Below are 20,570 nucleotides of genomic sequence, written 5' to 3' on the forward strand. Positions count from 1 at the left end.
CCGTGTGAATCCACTCACATTCCACACATCAGAAATCCCCATCAGGCACTCCCAGCTGCTCTGGCAGAGCAAATGCAGAAAAGGAATGTGCTTTCCCTGCCGAGCTGTTCTTCCCATTCCATCCCCAGGGAGGGTGTGCAGGACAGAAAGCGTCTGACCATCTCACTCCAGTGAGCATTTGCTGAGCTGGCGTCCCAGGAAATGTTTGGGAATTGGGCCTCCCAATCAGAGGACAAGCCGTCAAGGCAGCCCTGTGCTCTCCTGCCGGTGTCTGCTTCCACCGACGGCCCCACCCATGCAGCCGGTGACACTGTCCTCTCCTGCAGGTGGTATGGATCACAGCCACCATGCCTTACGTGGTCCTCGCCGCCCTGCTGCTGCGCGGGGTCACGCTCCCCGGAGCCATAGATGGCATCAGAGCGTACCTGAGCGTTGACTTCTATCGGCTCTGCGAGGCATCTGTGAGTACAGCCCGCTCCCTGCTTCACAGTCCACGGAGGGCTCCAGAATTCCAGGGTTCCATATTCATTGCCTGCCAGGGCTTGATGTGTCAGAGTTGCAGAAACCAGGGTTCTTTCCTCAGGAAGCCAAATTCCAAGTGCCCATGGTACCATATGAGTCATCTAAATTAAATCACGTCAACAACTCCATCCAGAGTCAGGCTGCAGATTTCTTCAGCAAAAGAAGAAAGAATTCAGGGTTAGTCTCCTCTCCTGAAGGGAGGGGACTTGGCTGGGGAATGGGTCCCTTGCTGAGAGAGGGAGAAGGGACTGCACCCTTTCTGGGAAACAGGCCCAGAAGTACAAGCCGCCATTGGCGAAAGGCTGGCATGAGAAAAATGGCAGCTCACATGGGGCATGGTTGGAAATCAGGTAGACTAGGTGGGGAGGTGGCGGGCCCCAAAGCCACCCAGGGGCATCCTTGTTGCAGCGAGAGGATGATGCGGCAAGAGGGGAAGGGCCGTCTTGTCTGGGGTGTGGGGCAGGAGGCTGTGGAGAGGTGCGGCCCTATGCGGGCGGGTTGATGGAGCCACGTCTACGGGTCATGAGGCAAGTGTAAGCCCAAGGCAGAAGTGGGAAGGAAGGGGAGAAGGGACTGGCAGGCCTGGCTGCAGGCCCCCCAGAAAGCCCCAGGGAGGCAGGAGCTGACAGTTGCAGTGAAAGAAAGCACGTAGACACAACACCTATGAGCTTGCAAAGCAGCTGGGTGGGGGTAGGGGTGGGAGGGTGTCTGCAGCACTGAAGGGGAAACCCCTGTGGAGATGGGGCCTGAGCCATGGGTGCAGCAGGCGTGTGGCCACAGGAGCCAAGGAGGAGAGAGGAGGACAACCAGGGCAGCAAAGCCAGCAGTGGCCAGGGACCTACAACTGCAGAGCTGGAGCCAGACAAGCCATGAAGTCAGCAGGGCGTCAGAACCCCAGAAAGACCAAAGTGGAGCCAAAGGGTGCGCTGGAAGGAACAGGGCATGTTATAGAATCAAAGAAAAATACCACGAGGACAACCTAGAACCTAGTGCTCCAGCCAGGAAGAATAGGCAGCCTCAGGAGGAGACAAAAGAAACACCAGTGCACTCGAAAAGATGCTCACTGGAGAACAAATTACAGAGATGAGATGTCAAAAATTAGGTGGCTGATAGGCAGGTAGCTGGATAGCATGGATGGATGATGGACGATGGACGATGGACGATGGATGATGGATGATGGATGGATGATAGGTAGGTAGGTGGATAGGATGGATGGATGATGGACAGATGGGTGGATGGATGGATAGGTGGATAGGATGGATGGATGGATGGATGGATGGATGGATGGATGGATGATGGATGGATGGGAGGATGGATGAATGACAGGTAAGTAGCTGGATGGGATGAATGGGTGGATGGATGATGAACAGATGATGGACAGGTGGATGGACGGATGGATGATTGGTAGGTGTACATAGGATACATATACAACAGGATGGGTGGAGTTAAAGTCCTGCACACACATGGACTTCATGTATCCATAGATAATGGATGGCTGATAGATGATAGAGATGGCAGGTAGATGATAGATGGTGATGGAACGGTAGATGACAGTGATAGATGATGGATGGATGATTGATTGATCGATAAGAGATGGATTGATGCATAGTGAGGAAAATCAGGAAAGAAAAGGAAGGAAAGGACAATTCCAAGTCCTGGAGTGGAAGTGCATGAGGTGAGGCCCAGGGAGGCAGCCATGGGCACTGGCTCTGGGGTTGGCATTGAGCAGAGGCCTGAGATGCACACACAGCTCTGGTTGAGGAGGAGGTGTGTGCTCCCCTGTGACACCTGGCCAGGCAGGTGACTGATGACCAGCATGGGAGCCACCTGGGAGAGCAGGGTATGAGCCTCTCCACCCACTGCCCACCCAGCCACTCTAGGCCTGGCTCCTCCCCTCATGCTGAGACACTGGCCACCTCTACAGCCCTGACTGCGGGGCCAGGCCATCTGCCCTCAAACACACTGTCCCAGGAACCGGGGTGGCCTTGAGGCCCTGACATGCTGCCCAAAGAACAGATGGCCCCACCTCCTCTGCAGCACCCAGCTTACCTGCTCAGTCAAGCTCAGGCAAGCTTGACCTGGGACCTGGGATGCCCTGAGACCCACCTGGCCTCCCCAGCAGGAGCAGCTTGTGTCTCTGCCTCAGCATCCTGGCCCACTTCGTGGACTCGCGGGGACAGCCCTGACTGACCAGTCCCCTGAATGCCTCCAAAGGGTTTGACTGAACCTTCTCCCCCACCGAAGGCCTGGGCAGGGGAAAGATAGGCATCTGAGCCACCGAATAATCTGTGCAGTGCCCTCACCTTAGCAGGTTTGTGGCTGACTTTAAAACACCATATTGGTCTAATCATGGACCCACCCACCTTTCCTTTCATGTCCAGAGTCATGGGTGCCATCTACCAAGCTGGGCAGGCACAGCACCAGCGTCTAGGCTGCAGGTGGGCTCCTGGCCATGCCCGGGTGCCGCGGGGCACCTGTGCTGCGTATGTTTCAGAAAAGATACAAAGCAGGCATTGCTGGTGTGCGTCTAATTAGGACACCATCATCATGTAGCTTGTGGATGAGTCCACGTCTTTGAGGGCTATCAGGGTGCTGCCATCATGCAGCATATGGATAAGTCCGTGCTGCTCTGAGGGTTATCAGGGTCCACCATCATGTGTGTGGATGAGTCCGTGCTGCTCTGAGGGTTATCAGGGTCCACCATCATGTGTGTGGATGAGTCTGTGCTGCTCTGAGGGCTATGGAGCAGGGCATCTCTGGTTCCATGGAATCCCTGCCCTGATAAATACTCCATGGGGAATCCCAGGTCAATGGACAAAGACAGCCTCCTGCTTCTCTGGCTCTTTCAGGCCACTGGCCAGAGAGTTCGTTTTCCACGGTCGTGCTGCTGCCATTTGCTTCTCGAGGCTGGTGTTGAATTTAGAGGCCTCGGCATTGGGCCAGGATGGGAGGGTGCTCGGGTCCTTTGCCCACGGGCCTGTGCTTTCCTGGGGCAGCCCCTCACCGGTCTCTGGCTCTGCAGGTTTGGATTGATGCGGCCACCCAGGTGTGCTTCTCCCTGGGCGTGGGGTTTGGGGTGCTGATCGCCTTCTCCAGCTACAACAAGTTCACCAACAACTGCTACAGGTGAGCTCCTAGCAGACTGGGCAGGGGCCTCGCCGGCACTGGGGAGAGGTCGTCGACTCCCAGAAATTGTGCATCCCTGGGTGAGGACAGGGTGGATAAACTGAACCCACAAGCCCGTGAGCTGTGTGGCCTTTCAGACAGATGCAATAGTGAGGCAGCTCCCAACATGATTCTGATTTCAACTCTAGTAGAGGTTCTGAACCTGGTGGGCACATCACCTCCTGGGAGGGACCTGCCTAGGCCTGACCTGCTGGCTGATGATTCCCCACTGCTGCCCCCCTCACCAGTGGCAAGGCCAGCCCCTCCCTCCACAGGGACACAGCCTCCTCCTTCACGCCAGCCCCAGTGAGGTCTCCATCCTCCCTCAGGGTCTGGCTTCACAACCCCTGAGCGTGTCCCCCCATCCCGTGTGCACCTGTGTTACCGGCAGTCACCCAAAGCCCCATGCTGGACCCGAAATCCTCCTAAAAGCAGAAACAGAATTTTATGTGGGACCTGCTTTCTTTGAACTTTATGGGCTTGTGTTTACTTTCTTTCACATCATGAGGATAAACACGGTAAAAACACAGGGACAGTGTGTGCAGCAGAATGGCCAGACAGGCCACAGGCAGGCTCCATGGAGAGTAGGTGCTAGAAGGCAGGTCCTGAGCTCGGCAGCCCTGCCTGGAGCCCACCTGCATCCACCTGGGTCCAGGCACTCTGCAGATGAAGCGTGTGGTCCTTCAGCCCAGCGACAGGCCACGCAGGAACCCAAGAGGAGGACGCTGGTGCCCTGACCGACCCCAGGATCCTCCCTGGTCCCCCCTTGTTTGCCTCCAGCCTTCAGAGTGGGGCCCCCAGGCCAGCAGCACCAGCACCCTGGGAGTTTATGGGAAACGCAGCCCCTGTGACCCCACGAGACCTGCCCAGTCAGCATCTGCATCTTAGCGAGGTTCCCAGGAGGTGTGTGTTCATTAAGGTTCTGGAAGCTCTGCCTGGCGAGGCGGGTGGGGCACCCACCGCAGGACTCTCTGGGCACAGGGGCAGTCGCTCACCCTGAGCCCTGATGGCTGAGCCTTGAGCAGCTCAGCCAGCAGGCCGAGGTGGCCCAAGGACAGCTCTGCCAGGCTGCTAAGGGGCCGGCTCGCTGGGGAAAGTGGCCCCTCCAGAGACCTTCTGCCCCTTCCCCAGACACAGTTAATTAAGAATAATGACTGGAAAATTGCAGCCTCTGCAGCTCAGCTGGTTCCTGAGACGGCTTGTCTTGTTCTTGCAGGGATGCGATTGTCACCACCTCCATCAACTCCCTGACAAGCTTCTCCTCCGGCTTCGTTGTCTTCTCCTTCCTGGGGTACATGGCGCAGAAGCACAGCGTGCCCATTGCGGACGTGGCCAAGGACGGTGAGCCCCTCCTGCCGTACCCGGGCCTGCTCCATGTAGCAGCAGGGCCGAGCTCTCAGCAAAGCCTTTTTCCTTGCAAGAGAGGAAGGAGACGCACGGGCTCTGAGCAATGTCAGAGAGAGTTGCTGCCTTACTCTTAAAGGGTAGTGGCCAGAATGGCACATGTCCCAGCAAAGACCTGCCCACCCCCCGCCGCCCCCGCACCTTCCCTGCCCTGCCCCTCCCGGGCCCCCCATCCCTGGATGCGGAACCTCAAGCCCAAATGCAACTGAGCAGCACAGTTGTGCCACAGTCCCTCTGCTGCTTCCTGCAGACGCCATGTGAGGCTGGCCTGCGAGGGTCTGGAGTGGAGGTTGTCACTCAGGGCCCTCTAGATGTTTGCTTGCCACATGGTGGGGGAATGTGCAGTTCAGGGAAGGGGCAGAACGAGCTGTTCCAGCGACTCCTGGAGCCGGCCTGGGATGCCGGGGAGGTCAACTCGGACACAGAGCAGCTGGGAGACCCCTGAGGCCTCCAGCGCCGGTGTCCCTGCCTGCTCCCCAGGCCGACGTGTGACGCTGAGTGTCCCTGCATGCCTGGAGTTGTCTCTGAGGGAGTGAGGAGGGGTCCAGGGCTGGGGCAGGCTCAGGTGACTTGGGGAGGCCTCACCTGCAGCAGGAAGTGTGCCAGGTGGAAGGAGCCGGGAGGCCAGACACAAATGCCAGGGCTGAGGGGAGGCCTCAGCCACAGAAGGAAGTGTGCCAGGCAGGATGGAGCTGGCAGGATGGGCACAGATGCCGGGGTGAGGGGAGGCCTCGGCTGAAGAAGGAAGTGTGCCAGGCGGGAAGGAGCCGGCAGGACGGGCACAGATGCTGGGGTGAGGGGAGGCCCAGGTACTTGGGGCCACTGCCCGGCTCTGGTGCTTGGAATGAGAAGCCGTGGCATTGGCAGCTCTAACTTGGGCCGGCCGAGAGCTCTGAGGAGTCCCGAGGCTTCTTGGTCTGTCAGCCAGCAGAACCCCCGCCTGCCTCCAGGCCTGCTGTGCCGCACTGATGTGGATAAGGCCCTTTCCTTTCAGACATGGGCCCCCGGGTTGGGCAGGCTCCCAACCTGCGTCCCCATCCTTGCTCGTCTGGACCGTCTTCTCCAGGGGTCTGGGTTGGTGAGGAATGATCGTGCTCAGAAAAGCCCCTGTCCCTTGGGTGTTGTCGCTGACTGACCTCTACCTGGGGGTTGGGGCTCAGCAAGGGTGGGGAGTGACAAGTACAGGGCCAGGCAGCCTTGACCCCCTCTGAGTCACTAGGACCCTGGCACTGCAGGTAGTAACAGGCTTGGAGACCTGAAAGGGCCCCTCCACCCTTGCAACAGAAAGCTGGGGTGGGGGCTGCAGCCACAGCTCAGAGTTGGGCCTCCTAAGTCCATGTTCTTTCCTCTGGAAGAAAAAATTCAGTCAAAGCGGGAGAACAAAAGCATCATGCAAATAAATGCAGAGCGATGAAATTTACTCATTGCTGCATTTTTGCATTTTCTCCACTCTTTTTGCCCTTTATTATGATAACTAGCATAGTTTGCAAGACCTCTATTAACCCCTGAAAATAGTTGAATATCTTCTATGCGTTTCATGACAAGCAAAGTAAATGTCATTTTCAGCCTTAATTCTCAAGAAAACAGGGCGAAATGTTAATGCAGGTACGGAAATGAAGGTGAGGATGTTGACATTATGTTCCCCGAGCTGATGAATATCTTCCCGGGCTCTTGACTTATGCCATCTAAGCCTCAGAAGGTCTCAGGCAAGCCTGCCTCCCCCACCCCACACGGAGGCTGCCCCAGCCACCAGGGCATCAGGGAGCTGTGAGAGCCGGGCCTGATCCTGCTGCTTGACTGACAGTAAGGCCCCTGAAAGACCTTTAGGAACGGCCCCTGGCTCTGGACTTTGATCATTTAAAAGGCTGGGCACAGGCCTATTCCCACAGGCTAGGACCAGACACATGCCTGAGAGGACAGGGGAGTCTGTTGCAGGCTGACTGGACTCCGGAGACCCGCCGGCCAGTAGAGGATGTGAGTCTTCTAAAATGGTCAATGGTCAGTTGCCAGTGGGACTGTTTTTCACTTTGGGGGTCATCGGACAGCAAATGGCATTGACTTTCGGAGGCGTGGCTACCACACTCCCAACCCCTCTACCTCCACCTGAGTCTGCCTGCTGGTAGCAGGAAGCACGTGTTGTTTCCCAAGAGAGCTGTGTGGGGACACCTCCTGCCTTGGCCACGCCACCCTCAGCCTGGCATGCCCCTCCCTGGCTTGCAGGGATAACAGGGTTGCAGGTTTATCCCTCATCTTCAAAGCCTCCATCTGGGCCCCTGTGGTCTCCGACCCTGGACCCTGTGTGTGTCAGGACGTGCTGCTCCTCCGAGCCCTCAGGGCCCCAGCTGATAGCAGCCTGTGTCGATGTGACCTCCCGGACCCCATGGTGGGGGTGGTGGTGAAGGAGCCACATCCTCCTCTACTAAGCTTCACTCGCAGGGACCCGCTCATAGTGGGTTCACCATGCACTGGCCAAGTATAGCCATATCTAACCTCGTGGGAGGGCCTTAGCCTCCTCGTGTGCCTGGGAGGTGGAGGTCAGGAACGTATCCCTAATATATTGCTAAATTTAGAAATTAGGCTACTAAATAATGTGGATGTGTGTGATTTGTGTGTTTGTGCTCATGTGCCTGGGTCTATTTGTGTGTGTGTGTGTGTATGTGCTTGTGCACATGAGTGTGAGTGCACAAATGTGTGTTCATACATGTGCGTGCATGTGCCTGTGTGTGTATATCACATGATATGTGCAGGAAAAACCAACTAGAAGAACATTAGCAGGTGTCACTTGGGACGAAGGGCAGGACCACCTTGGAAACCCCTCCTGTCCTCTCCTTGTTTCTGCCCCTTCCTTCTCCCAGCGCCCCCATAGCCCTTGAGGGTGCAGGTGATCTGGAGGAGCCCCGTTGCTGGGTAGTGGGCATGAACTGAATCCCTCGGATTGGTTCTGGGTTTCTGTTTTCCTGAGTCCCAGGCCAGGATCTGCTGGATGCACAGGAGGGAGGCTTTTCAGCAGGGCTGTACCAGCCCTAGTCCTTACAGGCCTGTGGTGGGCCGTGTTGGCCTCTCAGGATGGGGTGGGGTGGCGTGGGGGTGGAGTGGGTGAGACAACACTGCATGAGCTCCGTGGAAAGCAGGGTGGGTTCTGGTTTCAGGGCCAGGGCTGATCTTCATCATCTACCCAGAGGCCATCGCCACACTCCCGCTGTCCTCGGCCTGGGCCGTGGTCTTCTTCATCATGCTGCTCACCCTGGGCATCGACAGTGCCGTGAGTAACATGTGCCACCCAGCCCCATCCTTGGCACTTGGGCTTCTTCCACCCAAGGGGGCCCTGCCCTCCCACGGTCAGGCAAGATCCCTGGGCTCATGGACGGCCCCCAGGCCTCTGTGCTCGACTCAAGTAAGCCCCACAATTATTTGGGAGACCTTTCTTGGGGCTGGGGTGAGTGGTGACTGGAGTTTAACTTTTCCTTTATCACTGTACTCTGGGGTACCCATGTCACCCGCCCTGAGCCACCTACAGATCCTGGACATATGCATGTACATACATGCATGCATGCACACACATGCATGCACAAGCACACACATGCACACACATGCACCCACATACACGAATGCACACACAGATGCACATACACACACACGAACACATACATGAATGCATGCACACACACGAATGCACACACACATGCAGACGTACACAGGTACACATGAATGCACACACACTTGCATGCATTCAAGCGCACACAGGCACACATGCATGCAACCACACGTGCACACACAGGCACACACACACAAATTCACACACATGCATGCACACATACACAGGTACACAAATGCGTACACACATGCATGCACTCACGCACACACATGCACACACATACACCAATGCACACACGCATGCACACATACACACAGGTACACACAAATGGGCACATACATTGCATGCACTCACACGTGCATACACATGCATGCACTCACATATGTGCACAAATGCACATACACAGGTAGACACGAATGCACACACACACATGCATACACTCACATGTGCACACACACACTCACACACATACACGAATGCACACACATGCATGCACACATACAAACATGAATGTGTACATATATGCATGCACTCACGTGCACACACATGCACACACATGCATGCACACACACGAATGCACACACGGGCACACATAAACATGTACACACAAATGCACACACATGCATGCACTCACACATGTATGCACTCACACACACAGGCACAGATGCATAGATGCATGCACACACATGCAACAGGGCCCCAGCCACCAAAGACTTGGCTCAGGACACCAGAGTGGTGGGGCCTTGGTGGGCACACAGCAGGTCCTTCCTGTCTCAGGGCTTTCCCTGGAACCCTTGGCTCCCCCACAAGGAATGGGGAGGGCAGCAGAAGTTCCTGGTGCCCACGGATCCCAGGCCTGGCCCTGAATGCTTTGCGTGTGGCCTCTGCACATCCAGCTGCTGGGGGTGGTGGATCCAGCCCTTGATCAGCCCTGGACCAGCTGGACTTTCTCAGGCTCCTTCTTCCCTGTCAGCTGCTTGGGACCCAGAATCCCTTTCCACGTAAATATTGGTCATGCATCCAGCCCCTACTCATCTCCTACCCAGCTGGGCCACGGCCCCTGAGTTGACCCCAGACCTTATGTTCCTGATGTAGGAGCATGAAGGGGGGTCTGGACTAAGCAAGGCAAAGAAGGTCACTAAGCAGGAGTCAGGTGCCTGGATGGCATTCCACAGAAGGATGCTGGGAGTCAGGAGGCTCCACTGGGGAGGTGTAGCCAGTGACCGGGCCAGGTGCACCCAAAAGCTTTGCATGTGGGGATCATCTTGCTTGGGAAAATTTGGCCGAGCCAAGCCTGTGCAGTAGTAGTGGACAGGGTGGTGGTGTTTTAGCTATGCCATGTCTTACCCATCCAGAGATGTTGACAAGGCTACAAAGCCCCTACTGTGGACAGTGTGGTTCCTCTCGGTCTCCCCTACAGCAGATAGCATGGTCCCTCTGGGTCTCCCTACTGTGGATAGAGTGGTCCCTTTGGGTCCCTCCTACTGCAAATAGAGTGGTCCTGTTGGGTGACCCCTACCATGGATAGAGCGACCCCTCTGGGTCCTCCCTACTGTAGATAGAGTGGTCCCTCTGGGTCCTCCCTTCTGTGGATAGCGTGGTCCCTCTGAGCTCCCCCCTACCATGCATAGCACGGTCCCTCTGGGTCCTCTCTCCTGCGGCTGTGCCACCAGGGAAGCCCTCGCCAACAGCCGTCCTCACTACCAGGCATCCTGCACCCTGGACAGCTGTGCGGCCCCTGTTCCATGTGCATCCCTGGATGTGCGTCCACTGAGTGATGAGTAGATCTCGGCCCCGGCTGCAGTGAGCAGTGCCCCAGCCTGCAGCCTGACCCTGTGCTCTGTGTGCAGATGGGCGGCATGGAGTCGGTGATCACCGGGCTCATCGACGAGTTTCAGCTGCTGCACAGACACCGTGAGCTCTTCACGCTCTTCATTGTACTGGCGACCTTCCTTCTCTCCCTGTTCTGCGTCACCAACGTACGTACCATTGCCGGCTTCGCCTTCTCCTGGTTATGCCTCCTTAGCATGTGGCACAGGGCAGCCTGGCTGGGACTGTCGGGTCAGACAGAACCTCAGTGCTTCCAGGAAGCTGCGTCCCCACCCACCCAGGAAATGACTCATACGCACACGAATGCACACACACGAGTGCACAGGGTTAACTGCACCTCGGGAGCTTGGTCCCAGTCACTTCAGCACCTGGACAGCTCCCCGGAATGTGCTTCCCATGGTCACTTCAGCACCTGGACAGCTCCCTGGAGTGTGAGTCCCATAGTCACTTCAGCACCTGGACAGCTCTCCCAGACACGCCCAAGGCTGAAGCTTGCCTCTCTCTAGGGCTTGGAGACTGGGGGACGCTGGGGGTGACAGATTCTATCTATGTGGTAGGAGAGCTCAGGCCACCTCCTCTCCAAGGGAGGCACTGCCAACTTCCACATTCGGTTGCTTCCGTTTCTAATTGCACGTGAAGCCCTAGGAAAGGAAAGGAGAGGTCGTTTTTATTTTATTTTTTTTGTAATAGAGGTGGCCCTAAGAAGCTGCATGTGGATTGAATTTTAGGAACTGAAACCAGAGTTTGCAGTGAGTGAAACAGAGCTTGTGTATGCAGTGTGTCCCCAGGCCAGGCTTACCTTTGGGAACAGCCTTCCCGCAGGTCCACAGGATCCCTCTCTTCCAGGGCGGCATCTACGTCTTCACGCTCCTGGACCATTTCGCCGCCGGCACGTCCATCCTCTTTGGAGTGCTCATCGAAGCCATTGGGGTGGCCTGGTTCTATGGTGAGTCCAGGAGAGGCAGCCAGGCTGGCGCCCTCTTGTTTGGTGGCTGTGCAACTCCCCATCTGACAAAGCCGCCATGAAGAAATGCCTTTCAGCTGCAGGTAGCCTGGGTTGGGGTCATCACAGCTTCACAGAGGGGAGAGGCTTGGCACTGGTCCCTTCAATGGGATCAGTGAGGTGCTTAGCTTGGATGGCAGCAAGAAGACACACACTGCGGTCAGAGGTGTTCACAGCAGCCAGGTGGCTTCAGCCTCCTCCATGCCAGAGACACCAGTGAGCCCACCCCACATAGGGGAACACAATCAGATCCATGCTGGGGGTTTCAGCAGGGATGTGACACAGAGCATTTCAAAGGTGCTGTCATGGTCTTCTCTGCTGACCAGGGCTCCAGAGCAGTCAGGCCTGAGGGTCAGCAGGCAGCCCTCCAACAGGGCACAGCTCCTGCCCACTGTGCCACCCCAGCCGTGTCCTGGAATGTCCACTGGTGGTTTAAACAGCAACGAACCCAGCCTGGCACCAGGGCTACCCTTTCCCTGCATGCTGACTTGGCAAGCCACCTCCACTCCCCTGAGTTCTGTCTTCTGTAAAATGGGGCTGTGATGCCGGCTCTGCTCACCTGGCCAGGTGGCTTCAGGGTAGCTGACGAGGCCTAACAGGTGCATCTCTCCAGCCAAAGCTGAACGTCTCTGATTTTGTGTAAGCCCCAGTTTTGGAGGACACCTAGCTCGCCTGCATACGAGGGGTCATTTTCTTTGCCTCAGAGCTGTGGAATTTATAACCAGATAAACACCCTGGCTTTGAGACAAATAGGACAACTAGCTCCTATCCTGAGAATATTCTTTTTAGTGTTGTTGCTTTTCAGTGTTGTTCTACAGAAAAAGGAAATATCAAACTCATGCTTTCACGGGTACTTGGAATCAATACTTTATCTATCACTTTAATTGTCATCTCCCCTGAACAAAACCTAGAGCTTCACAGAGGAAGGAGAAAGTGCCTCAAATTCACCCCAGCACCATGGTCTCTGAAACCATGGGAGGCGGGGAAAAGCTGGCCCTGGTTTCCTGCACCTCAGAAGACCAAGCTCTGTGTTATATTTCCAAAGAAGAATCCAGCACTCCTCATCTAAATGAAACAAAATCTGTGCTCTAATAAGATATGCTGGAATACACCAGGCTTCCACTGCGCCGATGTCCTGCAGGTCTTGGAGTTCACGCCACCTGCTCCGGCAGGGCCCTGGGACCTGCTGGTGGGAGGCCGAGTCCGGAGCCTGAGGGGCCATGGGGATGCCCCCTTTTGATGCTTCTGGCCTCACCTGTCTGCGTCCCCACTCTCTCCCAAGTCCATCTCTCATGTCGAGCTCAAATCCCCAGGTGGGGTGTGGAGAGGGGATTCTACATGGAGGCTTCTTTCTGACAGAACACAGGACACCCACAAGGCTTGCCCCAAATCTCAGCAGACCAGGCTATGGCTGCACAGGCCAGGCCAGATGTGGGGGGAGAAATCACTCTTAAGGTCTTCTGATGGTCAGTTCCTAAAAGAAGTTAGATAATATAGATAATACCATTGAAAGGAAAACATGCATTTCTAAAGCAGACTGCTGGTGCTTGCTTTTGGGGAGAAAAATGTTTATTACATTTCTAGAAGTAGCTTTTCTGAAGACACAGTGATGGTATTCTTATGACAGAATATGATTCGACCTTAAAAAGAAAGGAATGCTGACGGGCTGCAGCTCAAATGGCCTCAGGGACACTCTACGGGAAGTAAGCCTGTCACAGAAGGCCCCACGTCTTGTGTCCCCACTCACAGAGGTTCCCAGGAGAGTCACATTCATTGAGACAAAAAGCAGAGGGCACAATGGCTCGGTGGGGGCTGGGGATCAGGAGAAATTGGCATTTAGTGGGGTCAGAATTTCCTTTTGGGAAGATGGAGAAGCTCTGTAGATGGGTGGTGGCGTTGGGTACACAAAATCTGAATGTATTAATACTTAATACATTATTAACTCTACACATAAAAATGGCTACAATGGTAAGTTCTATGTTATGTGTATTTTACCACAAACTTTTTAAGTGAACAAAAAGTCCTGGTGGCAGAGGGAGACAGGGAGAGCCGTGGGATGGGGAGGAGGACCCGAGGGGCTGTCGCTGGGGCATGGGGAGCTCCCGCTGAGGCACGGGTCTTCCTGGTGCATCTCCAGAATGGAGCGGGCACACGGGCTCCCACCCGTCTGCAAGGCACCCAGTGGGCTGGTGTGTGGCCCAGCCCCCTCTGCAGGAGGCTGGATGCAGCCGGAGCCTGGGGTCAGTGGGCGAGACTCGGGGTCAGCGAGGGCCCCCACGCGTGTCCAACATCAGGGGAATGTGCTGCCCTGATGGGTACTGAAGCCGCCGTTTCTCCCCACAGGCGTCGGGCAGTTCAGCGATGACATCCAGCAGATGACCGGGCAGCGGCCCAGCCTGTACTGGCGGCTGTGCTGGAAGCTGGTCAGCCCCTGCTTCCTTCTGGTAAGGGACCTCGCCTGCCTACCCCTTCCCCATTGGCCCACTGCCTCCGCTCTGGCACCTGCCCCTGGGGTCCAATGGCTGCATGAGGTTGTTGATTGAGCAAATTGAGTGCACAGGAGGCTGGGGGTAGTGTCTGGGGTGGGCCCCTAAAGACCGCCTTGAGACTGAGGCCACTGTGGCTGGAGTTGGGGGTCTCGGAACTCGGCCCAGAAGGGCAGGCCCGTCTCCTGATGGTGTTCCACCTTCCCCTCTACGCCCACCCAGGAAACCTCACGTGTGGTCCCAGGTAGCCTTGGACCCCTATCACAGGCCATGAGAGTCCTGCACTTGGGCCAAGCGTCTGTGTTGGGAGGGAGGCTGGAGGTGAGTCAGGCCATGCATTCACCTCTGCCATGAGGATCAAGGTGGAAGTTAGAGCTTCCGGGGCGTCAGGGACAGAGGACACCGAGTGCTGGAGACCCTGAGGGCAGCAGTGCTGTCCCGTTGCTCACGCAGGCCTCCCTCTGACTCAGTAGCACCAGTGTGTCCAGGAGGCACTTGTTTCTGTTCCCTGGGCTGGGCTGCCGAGTCAGGGCCCACTGAGCAAGGCCTTCAGACGCCCGCATTTGTAAATGGAGTTTTGTCAGAACGGGGCCCCGTCCATTCATTAGGGATTGCCTGCAGTGCTTCCTCCGCCAAACCGCAGAGACCAGGAGGCTCCTAAAGCAAAACTGCGCGGCCTGGTCCAGACAGGCCACCTAAGAGCTGTCCAGGTCTGAGGCTCACATCCTGCGAGCTGCTCACACAGAGAAGCACCTCCTGAGTCCAGCAGGCACAAGGAGGTGGCTGGAATGGGGCAGGGGACTCAGGCTGCACCCTCTCATGGACCAAGGGCTGGTCCTAGGGTCAGCAGGGCCTGTGTGTGTGGAGACCCCTCGTCACCTGCACACAGCAGGTGGGACAGCCCTGTAGTTGCAAGCAGAGGGGTCTGAGCACCCAAGGGCGGGTGCCTGGGGTGCAGGAAAGAGATGAGAGACAGGCCCTATCCCAGAGGAGCTCGACAGTGTCAGAGAACCCACCCGCATCTTGCAGCAATTCCACCGTATCTGAGCTCCAGGCCGCGTGGCGTGACTGCACACAAGCAGTCCAAGCTCAGTTAACTGCTCCTGTGAGGCTCCCATTGAAGCCTCCTGGATTCAGGGGCAGTCTTTTAATAGGACACAGAGTACACGGCTGTTCAGAGGGGAAAGTGAAGCAGCCCCCTGGGAAATCAGCCTCCCGCCCACCCCCTACTTCCCCTTGCCTGGAGCAGAGGGGAAAGATCCCGGGAAATCAGCCTCCCACTCACCCACTGCTCTCCCCCGCCTGGCACAGTACCTCTTCCCCCCACTGTTCAGCGTTTAGTTGAAACCGAGCTGTTTTGCATAAAGACATTGGCTCCCCTTGGGCGGGTTTCTCCTTTTAACATCCAGAGGGCTGACCTTGATCTTAGGAGATAAAACGTTCCACTGACCTTAGACTAAATCTTCGCACTTCATACAGAAACACACTTCGTAGTTGTAGATAAACCTACAAACTATACGAAACAGGACTTCATTTTGCCAACTTAGAGCAACATGACAATTTCATTGTTCTGTGCCACTTTGTATTTAACATTGCAGTGCAATCCTGTGAAGTTTCAATTTTAGCAGAAAAGCAATGTCTGTATTACTGTATGTTTCTTCGGGTTGTGGCACAGTCCCCTGCCCTCTGGCAGGTGCTGGCCTCTGGTTGTATGGAGTGTACATGCCCCAGGCTTGTTGACATGATTCTGTGGCCAATGATGCTGCCGCACTGCTGAACGGGAATTATGCCAGAGCAAGGCAACTCGCGTGGGCAGGCTGTGACCTCGAGGCATAGTCTTTCTGAGAAAAGTGCTGTCTAGCAAGAAGTTGAACAATGCAAGAAAACATATTACAGCAATACCTACATGTCCGATATGCAAAACTGCCGTGTCTAGGAAGGCACGCGTGGCTCTTTAAAGTGTGCTCAGGGCTCTCTGCACAGCCAGGGCAGGAGCCCCTAATCCCAGATGCTCCAGGACGCTGGCTTTGTTTGCCAAAGAGCTGCCTGTCCTGGCTTTGGTCACGTGACAGACCCGACCCCAACCTCTTCCCAGTCCTTTGCTACCCAGCTCCAAACCTAGAGGTGGCTCGAGGCAGCACGTGAAGAAGATGCTGAGACTGGTATGAGACACGCATCCAACGTGCTTTCGGGTAGAAGGCTTGAATGTTCAACTTTTCTGAAATTGAGGAAAAATGGACAATTTGGAAAAAGTTGCATGTTAAGCTCATATCTCATAAGCCATATCTATCAGAGCTTTCCTTGTCTCCTTGGAAAGGACCCAGGTGTGCAGCGCATGTATAGGCATGCAGTCCACATATGGTACACAGAACACAGGTGTGCAGTACATATGTAGGCGTGCAGTCCACATGGTACACGGAACACAGGTGTGCAGCACATATGTAGGTATGCAGTCCACATGTGGTACATGGAACACAGGTGTGCAGTACATATGTAGGAGTGCTGTCCACATGTACACGGAACACAGGTGTGCAGCACATATGTCACCATGCAGTCCACATGTGGTACATGGAACACAGTCAGGTGTTCAGCACATATGTAGGAGTGCTGTTCACATGTGGTACACGGAACATGGATGTGCAGTACATATGTAGGCATGCAGTCCACATGTGGGTACATGGAACACAATCAGGTGTGCAGTACATATGTAGGTGTGCAGTCCACATGTGGTACACGGAACAGTCAGGAGTGCAGTACATATGTAAGCATGCAGTCCACATGTGAGTACACAGAACACAGTCAGGTGTGCAGCACATATGTAGGCGTGCAGTCCACATGTGGTACACAGAACAGAGTCAGGTGTGCAGCACATATGTAGGCGTGCTGTCCACATGTGGTACACAGAGCACAGTCAGGTGTGCAGCACATATGTTGGCGTGCAGTCCACATGTGGTACACAGAGCACAGTCAGGTGTGCAGCATTATGTGGGTATGCTGTTCACATGTGGTACATGGAACACAGTCAAGTGTGAAGTACATATGTAGGCATGCAGTCCAAATGTGGGTACATGGAACACAGTCAGGTGTGCAGTACATATGTAGACATGCAGTTCACATGTGAGTACATGGAACACAGGTGTTCAGCACATATGTAGGCATGCAGTCCACATGTGAGTACACAGAACACAGTCAGGTGTGCAGCACATATGTAGGAGTGCTGTCCACATGTACATGGAACAGGTGTGTGGCACATATGTAGGTGTGTGGTCCACATGTGGGTACATGGAACACAGTCAGGCGTGCGGCATACATGTAGGCACACGGAGGCTGTTTTTAGATGGTGGTGTGTTTTGTGGAGTGGATGAACAAATGCATGAGCTGCCTCAGGAGAAGTCTCCGGAGAGTGGGAAGCTTCCCCTCCAAGTGGCATCCACCCCGCCCCCCCCACATTACCTTCGTGGTGGTATTCTGAGATAGCTCTGTGACTTTATCAGATTTGCTTCTAGAATGAGTAGAGATATGGAGCTCAGATGCCCCTGGGGCTGTCCTGCATGGCTCACAGTTCTGTCTTCAGTACCTGGAGCATAAATTCAGTGTACTGAGTAGTAGCCAGGTTTGTTTTGTTGTGATTTCAAGCAAGGACTAGAACAGGAAGGCATGAGATGGGATGGGATGGGATGGGATGGGGTGGGGTGGGTTGGAATGGGATGGGATGGGATAGAACAAGATAGGGTAGGACAGGCTAGATCATGCCTCAGAAGGCTGTGGATGCCCGGCTGCCATGTCTGCAGGCCTTGCTGGGGTCTGCATGTGCACAGCTGTGGGAGCCAAGAGACCCTCTGCCATGAAGTGCTGCCTGATCCTTGCTTTGTCCTGGCACCGCTGGCTGAGAGCTGCCTGACCTCTGTGTCCACTGGTTTCAGTTCGTGGTCGTGGTCAGCATTGTGACCTTCAGGCCCCCCCATTACGGCGCCTACATCTTCCCCGACTGGGCCAACGCACTGGGCTGGGTCATTGCCACATCCTCCATGGCTATGGTGCCCATCTATGCAACCTACAAGTTCTGCAGCCTGCCCGGGTCCTTTCGAGAGGTGGGTATTTGGACAGGGCACCTTTGCCTGAGTGTGAGGCCTCCAGGAAGGCTCAATGGGTGTCCACGGCCCCATTCCTCACCTGCCTGGGTCATCTGTGACCAAGAGGAGGAGACTGGATGTTGCCACCACAACAGTGTGTGTGTCTGTGTGTGTGTGTGTGTCCAGCTGCACTCCTGTGTCCATGGGTGTGGGTGTCCATATGTGCATTCCTGTGTGTGTCTTTGTGTATGTCACGTGTCTGTGTCTGTGTGTGCGTGTGCATGTGCCTGTGTGTCCATCCACTGTATCTACCTGTGTGTCTGTGTGTGCATATGTGCCTGTGTGTGCATCCACTGCATCTTCATGTCTGTGTGTGTCTGTGTCTACATGTGCCTGTGTGTCCGTCCACTGTATCTACCTGTCTGTGTGTGTCTGTGTGCGCATACGTGCCTGTGTGTGCGTCCACTATATCTTCATGTCTGTGTGTGTCTATGTGTGCATGTGCCTGTGTGTCCATCCACTGTATCTCCATGTCTTTGTGTGCTGTGTCTCTGTGTGCATGTGTGTGTGTGCCTGGGTTTGTGCTCTCATGCATGTCCAAGTGTTTGTGTGTACTGAGTGCATGCATGCCTACACACTATAGTGTGTGGTGGGGTGGACACAGCAGCCATCTGAGGGCGGTGGAATCAGGCATGACCTAGGCACCCCCAGGGCCGAGCCCCACTTCGGCCGAACAGGGGCAGCTGGAGCCCAGGCAGTGAAGGGAGCTCTGCAGAGTCACTGACACGCACTTCCGTTCCTCCTCTTGGTTTTGCCTCCTTCGTGTAGAGGAAAGGCAGATGAACCAGTCATGGGGGTCCCCCTATTTAACACCCTGGCTCTGTGGTCCCTGGAAGAGATAAGGACCCGCCCTCCTTGGAAGAAGGTCACCCTTATCTGAGAGCCAGCCACTGGGAGCTGCTTCCCTCGAATCCCAGTCTTTCTCGGAAAGAACTGCCTTGGCCCTGGGCAGTAAATCCCCATAGCTGCACCAGCCACGTTCGAGGAGTCCACCTTCGGTCCACATGTGGCTCAGACACGTGGCAGGTGCCCCAGGCTGGCACTGAGCCAGTCTGTCCAGCAGCCTGGCAGGCCAGGGCCCAGTGCAGGCAAAGCACAGAATGTGGCCCTTCTCTGGAGTGGTAGGGGCTCAGGGGCTGCCGTGGCCCCAGGAAAGCTGATGGTACCTTGTTGCGGACAGTCCTTCTCAGGCCCCCACTCACTGACCTGCCAGGACCCAGTGCAGGGGAAGAACGAGCAGCCAGGCGGTCCCAGCAGGGAGACAGCACCTCTGGGAGTCTGGATGGACTTGGGAGGAGGGGCCAAGGTCGGCGCAGAGCTGGATGACAGCCGCAGCCCAACAAGCCTGAATAGCCAATACCCTTACCCCTCCCACGGCCAAACTCTGAGCATAAGCCAAGTAAAACCTCAGCAGCTGGGCCGGGTACAGGTGGAACTGTGGTGATGACGTGGGCTAGGGCCACACCCAGGGGTCCCTGAGAGAAGTCATCTGGCCTCAGAGATCCAGACACAGGTATCCAGGTCCCCGAGTGTGAGCCCCCAAAGATACCACCTGCTCTGGGAGGACTTGGTACTGTCCAGGCCCCAGGAACTGCCGCAGCAGGCCGTGGAAGGAAGGCAGACCCAGTGGTCACTCTCCCAGGAGCCACAGGGGACAAAAGGCAAGTGCTCCTGGAATGTGTCAGCTACAGGTGGCCCCAAGGCTGCCCACCAGGGCATGGGCACTTTCTTACTCAGAGCCCACCACATATGGTGGCTTAGAAACAGCCTCAAGGACCACGTTTTATTTCAAGTGAGGGCTCATTTAAGGAGACCATCAGGACGTCGGCTTCCAGGCCTGACTGGTGTCAGGTTGGTGTGGGCACTGGCAGTGTGTCAGTGGTGGGCGCAGGTGGTGTGGACGCTGGCGGGTGGGCAGTGGCAGGTGAGGGGTGCTGGCAGGTGAGGGTATTGGCAGTTGAGGCTGCTGGAAGGTGCAGGTGCTGGCAGTGTGAGTCCACAGTGGGTGCTGGCAGGTGGGTGCTGGCGGGTGGGTGCTGGCAGTGTGAGTCAGTGGTGGGTGCTGGTGGATGGGTGCTGGCAGTGTGAGTCTGCAGTGGGTGCTGGCAGGTGGGTGCTGGCAGTGTGAGCCAGCAGTGGGTGCTGGCGGGTGGGTGCTGGCAGTGTGAGTCCGCGGTGGGTGCTGGCGGGTGGGTGCTGGCAGTGTGAGTCAGCGGTGGGTGCTGGCGGGTGGGTGCTGGCAGTGTGAGCCAGCAGTGGGTGCTGGCAGTGTGAGCCAGCGGTGGGTGCTGGCGGGTGGGTGCTGGCAGTGCGAGCCAGCGGTGGGTGCTGGCGGGTGGGTGCTGGCAGTGCGAGCCAGCGGTGGGTGCTGGCGGGGGGGTGCTGGCAGTGCGAGCCAGCGGTGGGTGCTGGCGGGGGGGTGCTGGCAGTGC

General features: G+C 56.0%; 1 protein-coding gene across 1 annotated transcript in view; it reads left to right on the forward strand.

Moving 5' to 3' along the window:
• SLC6A3 (solute carrier family 6 member 3) overlaps positions 1 to 20,570 on the forward strand; it is a 52,847-nt gene that overhangs the window by 24,249 nt on the left and 8,028 nt on the right. The window contains exons 6-13 of the mRNA XM_017515945.2: positions 327 to 461; positions 3,545 to 3,648; positions 4,904 to 5,028; positions 8,241 to 8,353; positions 10,537 to 10,665; positions 11,363 to 11,462; positions 13,863 to 13,963; positions 17,929 to 18,096. Of these exons, the coding sequence (XP_017371434.1) occupies positions 327 to 461; positions 3,545 to 3,648; positions 4,904 to 5,028; positions 8,241 to 8,353; positions 10,537 to 10,665; positions 11,363 to 11,462; positions 13,863 to 13,963; positions 17,929 to 18,096 (975 nt within the window). The remainder of the gene's footprint in view (positions 1 to 326; positions 462 to 3,544; positions 3,649 to 4,903; positions 5,029 to 8,240; positions 8,354 to 10,536; positions 10,666 to 11,362; positions 11,463 to 13,862; positions 13,964 to 17,928; positions 18,097 to 20,570) is intronic.

The sequence above is a fragment of the Cebus imitator genome, unplaced genomic scaffold, assembly GCF_001604975.1.
Source record: "Cebus imitator isolate Cc_AM_T3 unplaced genomic scaffold, Cebus_imitator-1.0 Scaffold567, whole genome shotgun sequence".
Classification (NCBI taxonomy): domain Eukaryota; kingdom Metazoa; phylum Chordata; class Mammalia; order Primates; family Cebidae; genus Cebus; species Cebus imitator.